Source organism: Aythya fuligula, chromosome 9 (assembly GCF_009819795.1).
Source record: "Aythya fuligula isolate bAytFul2 chromosome 9, bAytFul2.pri, whole genome shotgun sequence".
NCBI classification, from domain to species: Eukaryota; Metazoa; Chordata; class Aves; order Anseriformes; family Anatidae; genus Aythya; species Aythya fuligula.
In genome coordinates this window covers 11838113-11855178 of record NC_045567.1, presented here as the reverse complement: position 1 = coordinate 11855178, position 17066 = coordinate 11838113, and the positions used below count along the sequence as shown (strand labels likewise).

General features: G+C 44.5%; 1 protein-coding gene across 2 annotated transcripts; it reads right to left on the bottom strand.

Annotated features, from left to right (window-relative positions):
* Nucleotides 1-1901: 1901 nt before the first annotated feature.
* Nucleotides 1902-17013, bottom strand: PPP1R7 (protein phosphatase 1 regulatory subunit 7). 2 transcript variants are annotated; one of them, XM_032193399.1, is made up of 11 exons: nt 16971-17001; nt 16452-16529; nt 16162-16284; nt 12232-12287; nt 11194-11259; nt 10446-10576; nt 9448-9610; nt 5906-6022; nt 4889-4993; nt 3900-3986; nt 1902-2285 (listed from the first exon to the last, which is right to left on the bottom strand). In XM_032193399.1, exons 2-11 carry the CDS (start codon nt 16492-16494, stop codon nt 2109-2111), a joined length of 1068 nt encoding a protein of 355 aa, XP_032049290.1. In that variant the 5' UTR covers nt 16495-16529; nt 16971-17001; the 3' UTR covers nt 1902-2108. The 2 variants fall into 2 exon arrangements, with proteins under 2 accessions (XP_032049290.1, XP_032049291.1); XM_032193400.1 differs by lacking the exon at nt 16452-16529 and having other exon boundaries at nt 16971-17013.
* Between the last annotated feature and the right edge of the window lie 53 nt (nt 17014-17066).

The following is a 17066-nucleotide window of genomic DNA, read 5'->3' as shown; positions in this document are numbered from 1 at the left end:
TCATGCTAGCACCAACACCCCTATCAGATATCAGCTCTTGTTCAATCCCTGATGGAGGAAAGGGATACGTATCTTAGCTGACAGACTGAATTTTGCGTTGTGGTTGGAGACCTCATGTCACAAACAAACCTACATATCCCTTGAGCAGCTTTTGTATTTCATTGCTATGTTCCTTGCAAGCGCTACAGACCACACATGAAATGTTTCCCAGGTACCTCACAGGTTCACTGGACAAAAGTTGCAAAAACTGAGTAGGTGCCCAAATCTCCTGAGTTGGCTGCAGAGCGAGTAGCTTCCACTTTCTCAGTTCTCTCAGCCCATGAATCAGCACAGGCAGAACACGTTAAAACATCCAGAGCAATGACATAGCTGATAGACAAACAGAGTGGCAGATGGCAAGTGCTTCCAGGCAGGTTCTCCAGACATTCACGGAATGAAGTTCAGTTGCCCAGATCAAACATAGGTATAGAGGGATGACTGCCACATCACCACATTCAGCAGAAGCAGGACACGGTTCATATTTCTTGAGTGCAAATACTGGCTGTAACGAGGTGCCACCAAACCCTCACCTTGCTGTCCAGTGGCATTAATAAACATACTTACATCAATAGTAATAGGATTTAGTACTGCCAAAAAGCAAATGACAATAAAAAGACAACGCCAAATACACTGGCCACAGAACAGTCCGACCTGAACAATCATCTTGCAATCTCCGATTCCTGAACACTGTTAGAGGTTGTATTTACAAAAGCACTTCAGGACGCCTATCACAAATAAAACCTGCTGCAGCTGGCCCTGAACAGTTTGACCACGGTTGCAGTCACTGAGCAGAGAGCAAGCAACCATGACAGGCTGCGCGGCAGTGAGACAGCTTTCACTACACCTTGGTAATCTCATCCTCTCCTTCCGCATCAGCGACAAGCCCTTACAGAGAAGGTCTTACTTCTCTCCCGATTGATGCTGGCAAAACTGCAACCCAGGCAGGTGGGCTTTATAGAGAGAACTTCTACCAAGGGACGTTGAGAGCATTTGTAAGATTAAAAACACACTTTAAGACATACTAAATCAACATCTTCCTCTAGAGTGGGCCCACTCATTCTCATGAAAAACCAGAATGCCCACGGAAGCTTCCAGCTTCACTTCAGGAAGTGAGTTATTACTGAGGAACTAGTTCGAAAGCCTAGCTTGCAGGCCACATCCAGCACTGCCCTATTCTGGAAGAAAACTGAAAGCTGCCTTGACTTCAGCCCAGGAAAGAGCAACATGCCTTGCCATTTACCATACTTTGCTCTGACAAACCCTGGCAAAGCAGGAGGCAAATGAAATCATAACCACCAACTAAAAATCTGAAAACACAGGCTAGATCCCCTCACCTCCCCAAGTGGAGCCCACCGCCCCAGTAACCTTACTCTTTTTTAACTCCTTCTCCAGTCCTCAGCTTGGTCTAAAGCTCTACATTTACACACAGATGCTGTATTGCTAGTGGCTCTCTGAAGGCAGCTCATCCAGCCACGTATATCCTCAAACTTTCCAAAGCCCAGACTCTTCCCTCAGTCATAACTGTGCTTCAGAAAATTAATTGCTAAAAAAATGTGCCCCACACACACACACACTCCACAGAGTCTTACATACAGATATTTAGCACTCTGATCTGATGACCTGTATGAGCATTTTTATCAGATTCTTCCCCACGTTAACATTGTCACTGTCTTTCCATATTTTTACAAACCTCCTTTGAGTCTGGATCTGGAACAGTGATGTTTTCAAGGACATCACTGATCTGAAGGTGTCACAGAGTCAACAGAAGTCAGCAAATGGCTCCACGTAGAAATGCTCCCGTCTGTGGCAAACAGTCACTGCCAAAGCCTCCCATATAAATAACAGACACAAGCACAAGGAAGTCTCTTGTGTTAAGATTTAATAATAATAATAACAACATTTCAAAAACAATGAGTGCATTGTACACAAGATCTGGTATTCAGTGTTTTTTATTGACCATTTGCACTGTGAGTGTCAGCGTACTGAAGACCTGGGGAGTGGTAAGTGGATAAAAAACCCAACTGGGACATTTCTCCAAGGAGGGCAGGGGAGAGAGGGCAGCAGGAGGTTCAGAATCGAACAAACGTGGCATCAATCTGCCGGACAGACGGGAGGGCCAACATGATTTTGCGCCGGTACTGGGGATCGTTCTGCAAAGGGTTTCGCTCCAAATAAACAGTTTCCAAGTTCTTCGCCCCTTTCAGCTCATCCAGGTCACTCCAGCTCTCAACAAGGTTATCGTTCATCTGCAGAGCACAGAAGAGCACACTCACACAAACAAATACTTCATTCGAAGCCTGATTAGCAGGAACCTAACCAAACCATTGCTGCTCAAGAGGAGTACCACCCAGTGGCAGTGCAACCTTCAAGTATAGGTAAGAAGTCCCTGCCTACACATCCCTTCTCCCCCTGCATTCTCTCTCACTCCAAGCCTTGCTAACCAGCACCAACTTCCTTACACAGTCTTAGGTCGCAGGTCACCTGCTCCACTCACTCTACAGATAACATGTCTAGTCTGACTGGTTTTGATGGAAAAGAGCCAGCAAAGCACTAGGACCAACTCTTTATGTATTATTCCTTTATGTATTATTCCAGTCCATATTTGTTCATTTAAGGATTGGAAACCTTCATGTCAAGGTTTTCTTTCATTGTGGTATCTATCTTTACTTCCATGACTTCTTGGGTGGGAAGAGAAGGCTCCAAACTGATGCAAAGTGACATTTTCCTCTTCCCCTTACCTCCTCGTTTTCTTACAAAAACTACTTCTGTGCTCCAAAGAAAGCACCAAACTCTCTGATTCGGCTTCTCCTCCTGTCAGTACAGGAGCTGCCTCACTGTTTGCACTGGATAGGAATTCCCACGCAAGGGGATGAATGCTTCAACTGTCTGTCCAGGAAGCAAAGCATGCACAGTGGCCACATGCTGCCCAGCCTAGAGGCTACAGCCATGCTTTGGTTTTGGATACATAGGCAGTTACTACAAAAACACCACCTTTAAAAAAAATAAAAAACAATGTCCTCCCTCAATAACTGCTCTTCCTCACGTCAGGCATTCACAGTAAACTGGAAACTTTGTGCTCCCTGTTTGCTGTGTGGTAAGCAGCTCTATTTTCTACAGCTGCCTCTCTCCGTTTATTGCAGTGACAGCAAACTGCTTCATCATCGGGACTGCCAGTGATCCTGACAAAGATGGTTTTATAGTTAAGACCTCAGATTAAAGTAGCTCTTCCTTCTGCAGATTTGTACACAGCTACCGAAAGATGTCAGAGTACCAATATTCCAGGTGGGGAGTCTCCACATGTATCCTCACCAGCCTCATGGATGGCAAAGGGCTTCACTACTCAGGATACCACAGATAACAAAAGCAACCCTAACAGTTACCTGCCTCCTAGGAATGGAAGTAAACCAGAGACTGTTTCATTTGCTTTATATTTATAACAACAAGAACATACCAAGTCTGCTCTAAACCGACACTGTGTTCCAGTGCAGTCGTGAGCCAGTATCAGCTTCTCTCATTACACAGTCATGCTGACTTAAAGAAAGATGAGATCTGCAGAAATAGGACACACTAGGGCTGTTTCATAACCACCACAACCATGAAGGCAGGGCCTGTTTCCTAGGTAGAGATAGGCTTGCTACCACTAATCAGAGCCCCGCAAAAATCACATTAGGCTTAACTCTTTCCTCAGGGGGAACCATTATGCTCCATCTACACAGCCTGTCAAAATCTTAAAGATATTCACCAGAAAAAGCGCTCACAACAGCTGCCCAAGACTGACACCACCCTCCTGCTGCTCCCCATCAGAGGGGTCTCTCTCACCATGTACAGATGTTTCAGGGAACAGTTCTACCTGCACTTACCCAAAACTCCTGCAGCTCCGTTAGGTGACTGATATTCTCAATCTTCTTGATTCTATTAGATGCAATGTCCAGCATTGTGAGTTTGTTCTACACAAACAAAACAAAAACACATTACACTGGATTTCCTTTCATCTTTTCTGTCTTACTTTGTCAGGCCAGAGTTGAAAATCGTGAGAAGCAATGCTGTGTTACTGCCAGCTGTTTAAAGGCAGCACGACAAGTACTCTCACTGTCTACACAATAGCAAGACAGACTGTTTTAATTAAGCCGAGTTACTGACCTTCCAGAAGCCATGAGGCAAAAATGAAAGCAACTACTGCCTGAATGACAATTGCCAAGGGCACCTAAAAAGTAAGCTTTCCTCATAGCACGTTAAGAGAAATCCATTAAAAATTGGATCAGAAGCATCCTCTTGAGCAGTAGAGCTGAAGAAACATTTTGCAGCAGGAAACTCAACAGTTTTAGAGAAAGTTTTTTTCTGCCTTGCACACAATCAACCAAGTTCCAGATTTCTCTTCTCTCCTGCAGTGCCACCTGCTGTTGGGTGAGAATGCAAATGCTACACGCACCCGTGAAATCAGTCCTGCCCAGAAATCTAGAAACAATGGCAAGCCACATGCCATGGCTTGCCCCTTTCACTTCCAGCTCCACTTGTCCTATCGAAAAGGACTCAGTTATCTACAGATGGCTGTCAAAAGGCTACAGGGACAGCCAGCAGTGGCTAGCAAGTCTTTCCACAGCTAAAGACCCACCAAGCTGCTCCACTAACCACATGCCTCGAACTTCCCAACAGCCACCTCCCTGTCACAAAAAAAATCTGCTCCAGAACATCTGGAGGAGCTTCATAAATGTAAAATTGTTTAAGATAACTAATACTTGGACCTTCCTGGTCTTTTCAAGGCACTGAGGACCCCACGTGTGACTGGGGAAGCTGAGGAACAAAAGCTCCCTAAAGGGCAACAGTTCAGACGTGCTTTAGGTCTGCTCACATTGTTCTCCAGTCCCTCGATGACTTCGATGCCATTGTTGCTGAGGTACAACTCACGCAAATTCACCAAGCTCTGCAGCCCCTCGATCTTGGTCAGACGGTTACTCTGAAAGTGTAATAGCAGTTAAAGTTCACTCAAAAAAACATAAAATATAAGAGAGTCACTGGAGGAAAAGTATTTTTCTAAGGCATGGATGGGAAGGGAAAATAGTCCACTTGGCTTCCCATTGATCCTGTGTGCTCAGTTTGTTGGATCTCTCTGCCACTGTGCTCAAGGAAGTTCCAGAAGAGCCAGAGTCTCCAAGTTCAGTAGAGTCAGATCCTGACATTCCTATCAGAAGTTGTAGCCTGAAAATTTTCTACTTGGTCTATTTAGAGACAAGTCTATGCATTGATAGCATTCATTCTGTAGGTCTTTTTAATGGAATGGTCCTAAAGGAAGTTGTATGACTAGTCACGATACACACTGCTATATACAGCTCTGTAAATCCTATAAAATGAGATACCAACAGGTACTGCAACACATAGCAAGTAACACTTATTAGAAATAATTGTAAGAGATACCAGGGTGTACTCACTTTGTCATGTATTTATCCCACCCTCTAGAAAAGGCTGGGACATTCCCCTAGCTCATTAAGGGCACATTTCATTTAGCACAAGCTTATTCACATTTCCCCTCTCTTCAGGCAGAAGGCAGCGACACTGAGCCACTGCCACTACGTGCACGTCCCTGGCATAACTCACTTGATGTTACTCTGCAGTACCTCAGGAAGGGATTGGGGGATAGCATTCATTTCCTGTCCTCTCTCAGGAAAATATTTTATCATTTTAGCAATGTCAATCTCATCTAGTACCAAAGGATAAGAAAAGACGGCACAAAATCTCTCACTCCATTCCAATAAAACAGTTTGACCCAGGCACCAGAGACCCACTGATTCCGCAGAGCTTACTGTAAGTTATGAGGTTGTTCACGGAACAGGGGTGTTCAACACGTAACGACACGGAGCAGAATCAGTACCTGTATGCTGAGCACAGTCAAGTTCGTCAGTGCATCCAAGTTCTGGAGCTTGCTGATTTTATTCTTTCCAAGGAACAGACTGTCGAGGTTAGTCAAGGCATCAATGTTTTCGATGGCCTGCAAAATGACCAAGGGAGACAGCATTGCTGGGATGCCAAACTGCAGCCTGGAGATGCAGCTGGCGTTGTACAGCCTCAACCCGTGCAGCTGCACTCCGCTGCAAGACAAGCCTGCCGGTTCCAAACACAAACTGTGCACAAGGTCGAGCCTCCCTCAACGAGCAGGATAAGCACAGTGACAGCGAGCCTCAGCCTGTGACAGCTGGCTCGCAGCGTTACTGTTTGCTGACTTTCAGCAGGGGTCACATCCCTGTCACATCACTTTGTCCTGTTGCCAGCACCGTCCCGGCCAGAGAAGAGAACGAACAGGCACAAGGAGCACTGAAAGGGACATTCCCTGGGCATGAGGTGTTTCCAGGGCACAGATACTCATTGGAGAGGCGAGAGTAGCTGTCACTGGTGAATGGAAGGACTCTGGGAACAGAAAGTGTAATTCCCAAATTTAGTCCTGACCATCCAGGATTAAAGCAGTCGGAGCCAAGCTGCTCCACGTATCAGTTTCTCTGTCATAAGCAAGGTTAACTGTCTGATGGGCGTATCCAGATACGGATGACACAAGGTGTTAATACATTTAACTACAGGCTACATATTCATGCTACAGGCAGAACATACAGGTACCAAGTTAAGCGATATATGCCTGCTAAATACACACGCTACTGACAGAACATATACACTGCACAAATTCAAGTCCCAAGCTCAGCTGTCCGTGGGAGAAAAGACCTCTGTGAGGCATCAAAACGAACCATTCTTTGTTTACAAAGGAAGGGGCACCAGAAAGCATGAAGAAAAGAGAAAAAAACAGACATGGCAAGAAAAGGGGAGAAGGATGGATTTAGAAAAGGCTCCTGTAAAAAGGAAATAAAATGCTTTTTTTTTCCCCCCAGGGGACAGCCAGAAAAAAAAAAAAAAAAAGAAAATAGGTGCTGTTAAAAAGATGGGAATTTTAAAAACAGATTTCAGCTCACAGAAAAGCAGCAACATGAATATAGATATACACACAGCTGTGCATCTGTGGTTAAATATCTTGTGACACCTCAGCTTTTCTCCATCCTCCTTGCCTGGCGATTCCAGAGACTAACAGTGCTGGTGTGACAGGACACCAAGCCCTAGCACCCCATAGTTTTCTGCGTGCGCACGCTTCTGGGCAAGGGAAGGCAGAGGAAGAGGGACAAGTGCACACAACGCATTACAGGTAAGCTCTGGAAAGGAAAGCTTTTCAACCTCTATCCCAGAATTGCCAACAGATTCAATGTAAGTTGTTTTATCAGCTCATATATGGACTCACCCTCCTTCTAGCCTGTGGACTTACCCCTGCTTTGGCCTTGCAAGAAAATAATAGATTTTTTTCTCATTGGTAGCTCCCCCAGCCCTGAAGAGGAAATACTTGTGATTCTGAGGGTATTGAGAAGAAATAATCAGAAAAAAAAAAAAAAGCTATTTAAAAGCTATAAAAAAGCCACGCTGAAGTGAGAGTATGAAACAGATGGGCATGAGGAAAAAAAACTTGGGAACAAATAAAGTGCTTGCCTCGTAGTTGCCTCAGTCCAACTTTGGAAAGAAAAGCATGAAAGTGCATTAGCTCAGGCATAAAATTATGTTTCCTCACCATTCACATAAAAAGGACAGAGCTATGAGTGCTTAATAAGTCATGACAGACTCCAGGGTAAGTGTGCACCAAGAGGTTAGAGTTTTGCAGCAAAACAACTACGCCAGCATTACTGCAGGAGCTTTCATGTGCAGGGTATGAACTTACCAGGCACCCCAGAACCAAGAAGGCTGCCTGAACAGACAGCCCATAGGATTTTGTACTACGGAGTTAAGGATATGCCCACCATGGAGCCAAGCTATCCTGCTGGCAGGAAACTATCAAAAGAGTTCTAGGCATCCTCAAATAACGAGACGTTTTTTTCATGCCTACCCTAGACATTACTGGGTTTCTCACTCCAGTAAAGCAGCCAGAAGCACAGAGCAGTGCTGCCTGAAGAAGCCAGAACAGAATTAACACATAAATGCTAAAAATAATTTAGCTGTGTTACCCATACAGTGGGATAACTTTTTTTTTTTTTTTAAACATGTACAGCCTCAGTGCTGCAAAAATACATGTAAAATAAATGCAATGTTGCTCTTTAAAATATAATTTTAGGCTTGATAACACTGGTGGCGATATACCACCTCAGTGTCCATACAGAAATCTAGCTGGATTTTCTTTTCCACACAAGGTAATGATGTTCAGATACGGAATGTAACAGTTTTAACCCAGCTTTTGAAATGAAAGAATAAGTGTGCTTAGCCTATTACATTTCTGAATACAGAAACTGCATCCCTCTAGGTCACGTTCCCCAGCCTATGCAAGCTGTAAGGTTCCTAGTTGTTTATTTGGCTGATGTTCTCCCACTCGGGATTTATTCCCATAAGTAATTTAGTTTCCAAACTAATAACTTCTTAGATAGAAAAGTCAGTCCAGTTTAGCTTTAGGGGAAAAATGATTTTTTTTCCAGTTCATAAAAGCAGCAAACATTTCTGCCTTAAAAGGCTGTTTATAACAGCTTATGTTTCCTTCCTTCCTACAAAGTTAAGCGTGCTTCCACAGCGGCTGCGATGTAGAGGACAAACAGGTATTTTCTTCATCTGCTCCTTCAGCATAACAAATAGTTTTTCAGTGACTGTAACTGGGGAGTGTCAGCTTACATAATTTTCAGATTGGAAAAATGCTCATTTGTAACCATTATTTTCTAAAGTATACATAATTAAAGAAGTTTCTAAAGAATTTGTTTACTTTGCACATTGTAAGTCTCGTGTGTTGCCTGTTTCACCAATTCTCTTATGAACTGGGCAAGATGCAGGAAAGCGTGCCTTATGGAGAGCAAAGACTACTCAGAACTGCTTCCCTTTAAGTGGCACAGACTTTAAATCAGCAGAGTTGGAGAGGTCACTAACTGAACCATAAGACAAAGCACTCAGCAGTGGAGTATCAGTTTTTTGAGGCACTTCAGAGTAAAGTCAAGAAAGATCTTTTTCCTGAGGGAGACTGACAGAATTATCAATTATACATACGAATCTGAAACTACAATTACATTTGAACTCCATAGTGCCAGCCTCTAGGAAGGTAAGAGAAAGCAGTAACTGCTGGTTTTGATAGGCTTGGCTCTCTGTCAAGAGGAAACTGTCATCTGCAAGAGGCCACACACAGGGGATGCATTAAAGAGAGATTCATCAATAGTAGTTTAGTAGCCAGGCGCTACATGCATACATGATTAAAGAATTCAGCAGGCGCAGCAAACAAGCAACTACACATTAAATGACCAGAACAATAAAAACAGCAAAATTGCAAGTAAAAGTCAGTGCATTGCACTTTCGAAAAGGGCTAAGCCCAAGTCAAAATGCTCAAAACTCTTCAGCTAACATCCTGTACAGCAAACCTACCCGGATTCGATTGGATCCCAACTCTAACATCTGCAACAGCTGCAAGTGGCTCAAATTCTCAATTTTGGCAATTTTGTTGTTGACAAGGAAGAGTTTTTTAAGTTGGGTAAGCCGATCTAGTCCTTCAATGTGTCGCAGAACATTAAACGAGATGTCCAGGATCCTGAGGTAAAACAAAACAAAGGTCTCTTCAGTCCAGGAGGCACAAACGATTCCAGAAGGGACATTTGTAAATCGGTGCTGAACCTCGCTACCTACAGAAGCACTTTGCTAGGCCCTGAGTCACAAGCGGTGTTTCTTTATTCAGAAATAAATATAACTTTCAAAATACTTCCATAGCATAACAGGGGAAAAAATACATATGTAACACGCAAAGGATAGACCTTATTTTTTGCCCAGTTGTGGATCTGCCGCTCTCAGCCAACCTTCAGTACTGCACAGCCTGTAGGAAATGCACGGCCCTAAAAGATCGGCCTCTCTGCGGACAAGGCCAGGGCCTCCCCTAAGCATGAAGCAGTTGCAACTGCAGGAAGTAGGTCACTCCTCCTCAACCCCAGTGGAAACAGTTTCGTGATCAAGGACCAGTGCCAGAAGCTAGGAGGAGCACTACTCCTTCCCCATGTCCCCCACAAAACATCAAGTCTCTTGTCATTTCCCACAGGAAGGTCAGCCTGCTGCACGGAGCTCTCACCGGCAATACCAAGGGATGCCCGAGTGCTCCTGTACCCGGAGAGAAGCTGCAACCACCTGTCGTTCTTACTGTCTTACACAGCATGCATTTCACATCCAGCTGACTGTCCCTGTTGAGCTCCAGGATGACGAAATTATTTTACCCCACAGGTTAAACACCAAGGGAGAACAGACCTCATCCTTCACAGAGCACCCAAATGAACTACGAGAAAGGCCTGAGTGGTAAAGACTGGAATAAGTACAGCACGTGGAGCTCACTGAGTGGCATAACACCCTCAGGCTAACGCCGGTGATTCCCTGTGACTCACTCAAGTTCTGTTAGAGCCTCCAGGTTCTCAATCTTCCGAATCTGATTGTCGTAGAGATCCAGCTCCCGCAAGGTCTGCAATTGCTCCAGGTTCTCAATGCGCTTAACCAGGTTCTGACGCAGACAGAGAGTCTAACAGTTGAAGAAAAGTTTAAAAACAATCAGATTGATAGATACAAATGACAGCGTGTAATGCCTCTTGGCATACAGAGGGTGAGTTTTTTGGGTTATCCATAAAGTTTTGTGGATTATTTGTTTCTGTTTTGTTTTTAATAGAATTTTTCCTGTTTTCTTCCAACACTATGAAAGGAAAGCTTTTTACCATGAAGATGGTCGGACACCAGCACAGGGCCCCAGAGAGACTGTGTAATTGTAATGTCATCTTGGAAATATTCAAGAGCTCAACTGGACAAGGCCTTGAGCAACATGCTCTAACTGGACCTGCTTTGAGCAGTTACTAGGGACTTCCAGAGGTCCTTTCCAGTCTAGAATATTCTACATGTATGTTAAGCCTGTGCAAGTACAAAATGTATCTCTTAGAATTAACCCTGATGTGTTCTCTCTCTTTAATTTCCAAAACCAACTTGCAAATCCCCAGCATTTTTTATTCCTACTTGACAAATGGGTCAAGCATAAGGTGAACTCATCAGGATCTCAGCCAAAGAGAGACTCCATGTTTGTTCTCTAATGGATCAGACGTGCAAAACGTCCAGCTCCAAGAGACATTCTCTATTCCTTAGGACCATTACCTTCACTTTCTTGAGCACCTCAAATCCTTCAATTTTTCCAATTCGGAAATGATTCAGGTCCACATCCTGAAAGAGAAATGGAGGTCAGAAGGATTCAGCAAGTGTTTCAGAACACTCTTCAAGACTAACCTGGTACTTTGCTGTAAGCAAAATTGTAGACTTACAAAATTCATGGCTCATAAAAACTTCCCTTTAAAGGGCTTGTGAAAATTTGTTTTGGAAGATGATATTTCCACCAAAGGTGAAGTATGGGGCCTAAGCTTATCAGCTGCAAAGGCAGTATCTGGGAAAGTGCAACAGCCCTTTCCTGAGCCTCTGCTTTGTTTCACCAGTAGGGGATTTCTTTTTTCCCTCCAGTAAATTTGGAACGTACCAAGAAAGACAAATTCTGTTGTCTGGCTTGAATAAAGTACTGCACAAAATTCTCCTACGCACTTTGCTAGGGTGTAACTGGAACACACCTCGCTATTTCCAGTTCCAGGCCTCAGGTGACTAAGAACCACTGGTAGTTCAAACAACCTGGTGGTTCTGTGAACAGAACTCGGCACTAGCAAACAGCTAAAGCACTTCCCATCTATGCTGCTCAGCCCCAGATGCTCTGGTTTTCCAGGTCAAACAGAGACCTCCATCGCCCATGCTCAAATTCTCCAGTGCACAGGCTCAGGAGGCTGCCTATGCCCAGGCACAAGGCCAGTTGAGTCGCCGTCTCTTACAAATCACAGGTCTGACTGCAACAACCACTTCGTTTAAGATTCTCACAAAAGCTCGTACCCCATCAATGACACTCGCAGCATAGCCCCACCTTCAGCATCTCCATGTTTATTGCAAAATTCCAAGTGACCCACAAGAGGTTTTGGATTTTGATCAAGAATAATACACCTCTACTTCTAGTCTAAAGGCCCTGAATCAATTCTGGGGAAGACAGAACAGCCAGCACCTTCAGAAGAACCGGAGCTCATAACCAGGTGTCGACACGTGCCTTTGCTATCCTTTTCTTCCCTCTGTGTAAAACCCATAAGGACAAAAATCTGCCTTTACCTCAGCTTCTGGATCCAGGTTAATTGTCTCCATGTCCACTGGTGTCTCCGCTTCTCCTGCAGCAGAAGCAGACACATTATAAAGTTCTGCTACCTGATGGCAAAAGGCAAGATGACAACAGCTAACATCCAGAGAGACAGAGGGAGCAAACACTCTCTGCAGAGGGAACACGTGCATAGTTCAGACACTCTGCTGCATTAAAAATACGTTTCACCTATCTGGCTTCTCATCACGACAGCTAGGCATGAAAACAAAATTTTAATAACAACAGAATTTCAAGCCTAAGTACAAAGGACAGAAAGAACAGTGCCTTGCCCAGCCTGCTTACGTGGCTGCTGAATAACGCTGGCTTCAGGTTGATCTTGGCAGGATTCTTCTTCTTTACAGTTAAGGCCATCATCTCTCTGAAGATACACCCTCTAAAGTGTCTGTGCTCCTCAGACATCAGTGCCAAGAAGGAATCTAAGCACACCTAAACTCTTTAGTGATGGTGCCAAGAATGACCAAGCATCTCAGCAATCCCACCCTTCAGCTTTCCTTGCATAAATTCTGCCAGGTTATGGCAATGTTGTGCCCTCTTGTGCACGGATCTCCCTTCTTTTGTTTGAATGAACTCACTGATATGCTAGCAAACACTGTTTATCACACTGCATACATTTTCTTGGGAAATGCTTTTGTAGCTCTGGAAGACAGCCCAACATTTGCTGTGCTTCTATCACAGCACAAGAGGGAGCGAAGTTTACTGGATAAATTCACGATGAATAATTCATGCCCGATTCTCATTTGTTGAGGATGGTGTGATGGTTGCATCAATCTCCAGAGAAAGTCTAATTAGACTTTGCAAAGCAGACATACAACAAGCAACCCCTTCCCATTTCACGTGTGTAGCTTCTGTCTGTGCTACCAAAAAACTAGAAGGATATTTAATTAGCCAAATCCCAAATGCTCTGGATTAACTCCTCATTACAGGATGCGAGCTCATTCCATAACCCAGAAGTATGGAACACTTTCATAGCCCAGCATGGTCACAATGCCCATGCAAACGCCAAATATCCTCAGTACTTAATGAATTTTTCCAAAAGATGCTTGGAATTACCTGTGATATTGTAAGGATTAACAGTACAAACATTGCAGTTTTTAATACTGCCAGACTCCAAGGTTTTAATAGCTTCACACCCTGCCTTACCTTCCTGCACTTGGCTGTGGCTCTCGCCTGAGCATTCAAACAGAAGAGAGTTCTAACTGAACCCACAGAAATTAAGACTGAAAAACGATCCTCTGTCCCTCTTCTTCTAACGTTGTATGCAGCATAAATTAGCAGGGAGCATAAACTCTATTGCAGGGATGTGAAATGAGCTGGTAGGTTTGGTAACACTGAGTGGTGGTACAAAATGCCACCAAAACTGACACGCATACACACACCTGTCAGTATTTTGGCAGTGGGCAGCACCTGCATTTTCTTATTTTTCTTCCAGACCAGGAGCAATGCACTTCAGCAGAGGAGAGGGACACACTTCCCAGCTGCTTCCGAAGCTGCATCTCTTTGACCTATTTCTAGGGTGCAAGATCTGCCAGCACAAAGTGCTCCCAGACAAACGAGCAGCCTAGCTGAACTCACAGCCAGAGGGAACACAGCCCAAGTTTGGAACAACAGTTCCTTGAGATATCACATTTTTTTAAAAAAGCAAACAATTCCCTCTGTATTGAGTTGTACAAGCAGTAAGTCACAGTGAAGGAACTTCTTCTGGGACTTTTTGCCATATGACTTTGAGTGACCAGTCCTTGCCTGTCCTGGCGCTACCAGAAGTGCACAAGCCTGATGGCACAAAACCAAATCACACAGGGGAAATGCAACAACTTCACAGCAATGAAAGCAACTTAAAACTAATAGGCATACACATTGCTGTAATAAGGCTGGCTCCCAGGAAGGTTATGTACTGTATAGAAATACTCCCGTACAGCAGTCTGTGTGCTGATCATATGGACAAAGCAGAGTCGTGATGAGAACACGAACTGCGATTTCACATGCACACAGTACGTATGCAAACAGTCCACGGTTTTTAATGCAGCAGATTTCTCAAGGGGGGTGGGGAAACATGGCACTGAAGTTGCTTAAGTAAGTTTCTGTGAAATTCATGCCTGCAAGCTAGACAGCTCTGCAGCTGTAGGGAAGACGACAACATTCAGGAAGCCCGAGTTCCGCAGCCCAGAACAGCAGCTACTGAGTTACGTAAATCCACAGCGCTGCAACCATTTAAAGCAGCTGAAAGCCTAACTGCACTTTTTAAGTGCATATGCACGAAAAATATTATAAATAGCTAAGTTGGAAGCTGTCTCAACAGAGGCGCTATTCCTCAGAGAATTAGCTAAACAATAAAAGTGAAGTTTCAGCTGTTTGAGCTCTATTTACAATCCTCAGCAAAAGACGTGGAGGACTGTTCGTTTTGCTTTTTAGCTGAGCAACTCAAAAGCTGGCTGAAGAAACTGGCTCGAGCGTTCCAATATTATTCCTCTGCTTGGTTTCTGCCCTAAAAGAAGTTTTCTGGATCCTAACAGTTTGGAAGGAGACAGAATGCCGATCCAGTCATTAGAGTAAAGAGTACCCAATACAATTCGGACAAATCTGAAGTTGTTTTTCCTGACTCCACTTGGAATAAAAGTATGTCACTTGAAGTCGTTTCTCTACGATTACAATTCCCAAGGGAGCAACACAGAAAACACAACCTCACATGGACAAATACATGAAGCCAGCTAAATAAATATTCAAAATGTGACACATGTGCAAAGGAAAACCATGCCAGGCTGATCCGAGTGGTTCTTGTGACCATCTAGTGCTTGGGATTCACCATTGGTGAGATGTGCTCTCATCCTTTTCAACGTATCATCACGCCATTGTTCAACTTCCAGTTTGTTGGGCAATTTACTTATTTTTTAATGGTTAACAGTGAATTGTTAACAACTAAGAGGGAATTCATTTAGTTAAGAAGTGAGATTTCAAACTCTCGTAAGAATTTGCGAGTTTGGAAGATGCTCTCAGCAAATCTATGGAACAAGGTTAAATTAGGAGGAATTTGTAGTACATAAACAGTCAAAAATTTGTTGAAAAAAAAAAAGTGTATCATTTCCCTTCCATTTTTAGACCAGCAAATACACAAGCACGTTTGTCAAAAAGGAAGCTATTACATCTCCAATTGTTAGCTAGCATTACAAAAAGGCCAGAAAATATTGCCACAGGGAGTCTTCAGAAATTCATTTGCTCTGACAAATTCTATGCAAGCTACTCTAAAACAAGCATTCCCACCAAACACACACAGGCTTAGAAAAGCCTGTCAAAATTTCTACCCAATGCAAGGAGCAGTGAAAGTTTGAAGCCAAGAGAATTCAAAAAGATGCAATTTTGATGCCTTAGCACTTTTAATTTACAAAAAATTAAATAAATAAGAGCTTTCTTCAATCTACCTAGAAATAGTCTTCTTTACCTTCCAAAGAAATCCAGCAATTTTTAAAGTTAAAAACTCCAAGCATTGAAGTGGAATTACGAAGAACTGTTCTTGCTTGTTTCTAATGAACATTTCCAGCATCTCTCTCCAGAAAGCAGTAACTCTCACACACAAGAAAATATGAAAAAAGCTGCATTGCATGTTGACAGTAAGGATTTCAAAGAGCAGCATGGTTCCATACGCGGCCAAAGAAGGAAAAAATGAAGGTCTAATATCAGGGGATCCATAAAAGAAGGCAGCTTTACTCTAGCAACGCTTACACTTGATTATCCTTTTTTAGAAGTCTTCTCTGGCACAGATGTACGTTATTAGCTAACGCTGACAGAACCCCTGTGCAGCTATCAGAGACACAGAGGACTGACACACGCGTGTGACCGCACGCCCCGTCGGATGACGCTTCCCAAAGCGAGCGCTGAGGTCGGCACGGTACCTGTGGAGCTCTCGCCATTCTGCTCGTCTCTCAGGCTCTGCTGGCTGAGGTCCGTCACCAAGCACACTGCTTGCTTCTTCCCTTCTTCATCTCCCGACTCCTCCGATTCGATCCGCTTATCAACTGCACGAGACAGACAGCAGCAGCATTAGGCTACTTCTGGCAGCGGGGCGGGGGGAGGCAGCAGCAAGCAGATAAAACAACCAGGACTCACAAATACCACTAGGCAGTTAGTAGATATCCTAAGTTAACTAATTGAAAGGTTTAGTCTTAAATAAAAGGCCTCTTACCCCTTGTTTCTACTTTGATTTTGGGTGCACTTTTTCCTCCCATCACATCTTCCTAAAACCAACAATCTGGGAAGAAGACTGGAGGAAAAAGGAAATTTCTTAGATCAATGAAGTGCAATTCCAAAGGTGACGGAGATGGAAGTAGAGTCGTTACACTTAAAAGACCTTTTTAGATAAAAAATTAAACCAATAAACAAGCCGGTACCGTGCGCCGCAGCGCCAGGGGCACGGAGCGAAAGGGAAAAAGGAGAATTTTCCTTTGCCAAAAGGGGAAAAAAGGCGAGCCCAGGGGTGTCCCTGCCGCTACCGGAGCCGTGTCCCGGCCCGTTCCCCCCCCCCGCCTGTATTTATCGATCCCTTCACGCCCCGGCCGCCTCCGCAGCCCCCTCCCGCCGCCTCTCCCCGCCGGGGAGGCCCCGGGCTGCACCCCCGGGGGCTGCCCGAGCCCCACCGCGGGTTCTCGGTCGTGGAGCGGCGCCCCGCGGCCGTGTCGCGACATGTCGCGCCGGGGGCTCTCACCCTCCATCAGCTCCTGCTGCCCCTGCCCGCTCCCCGCCGCCATCTTGCTTCTCCTCCCCCCGCCCCCCGCCGGAAGCCGCCTCGCCGCCGGCCGCG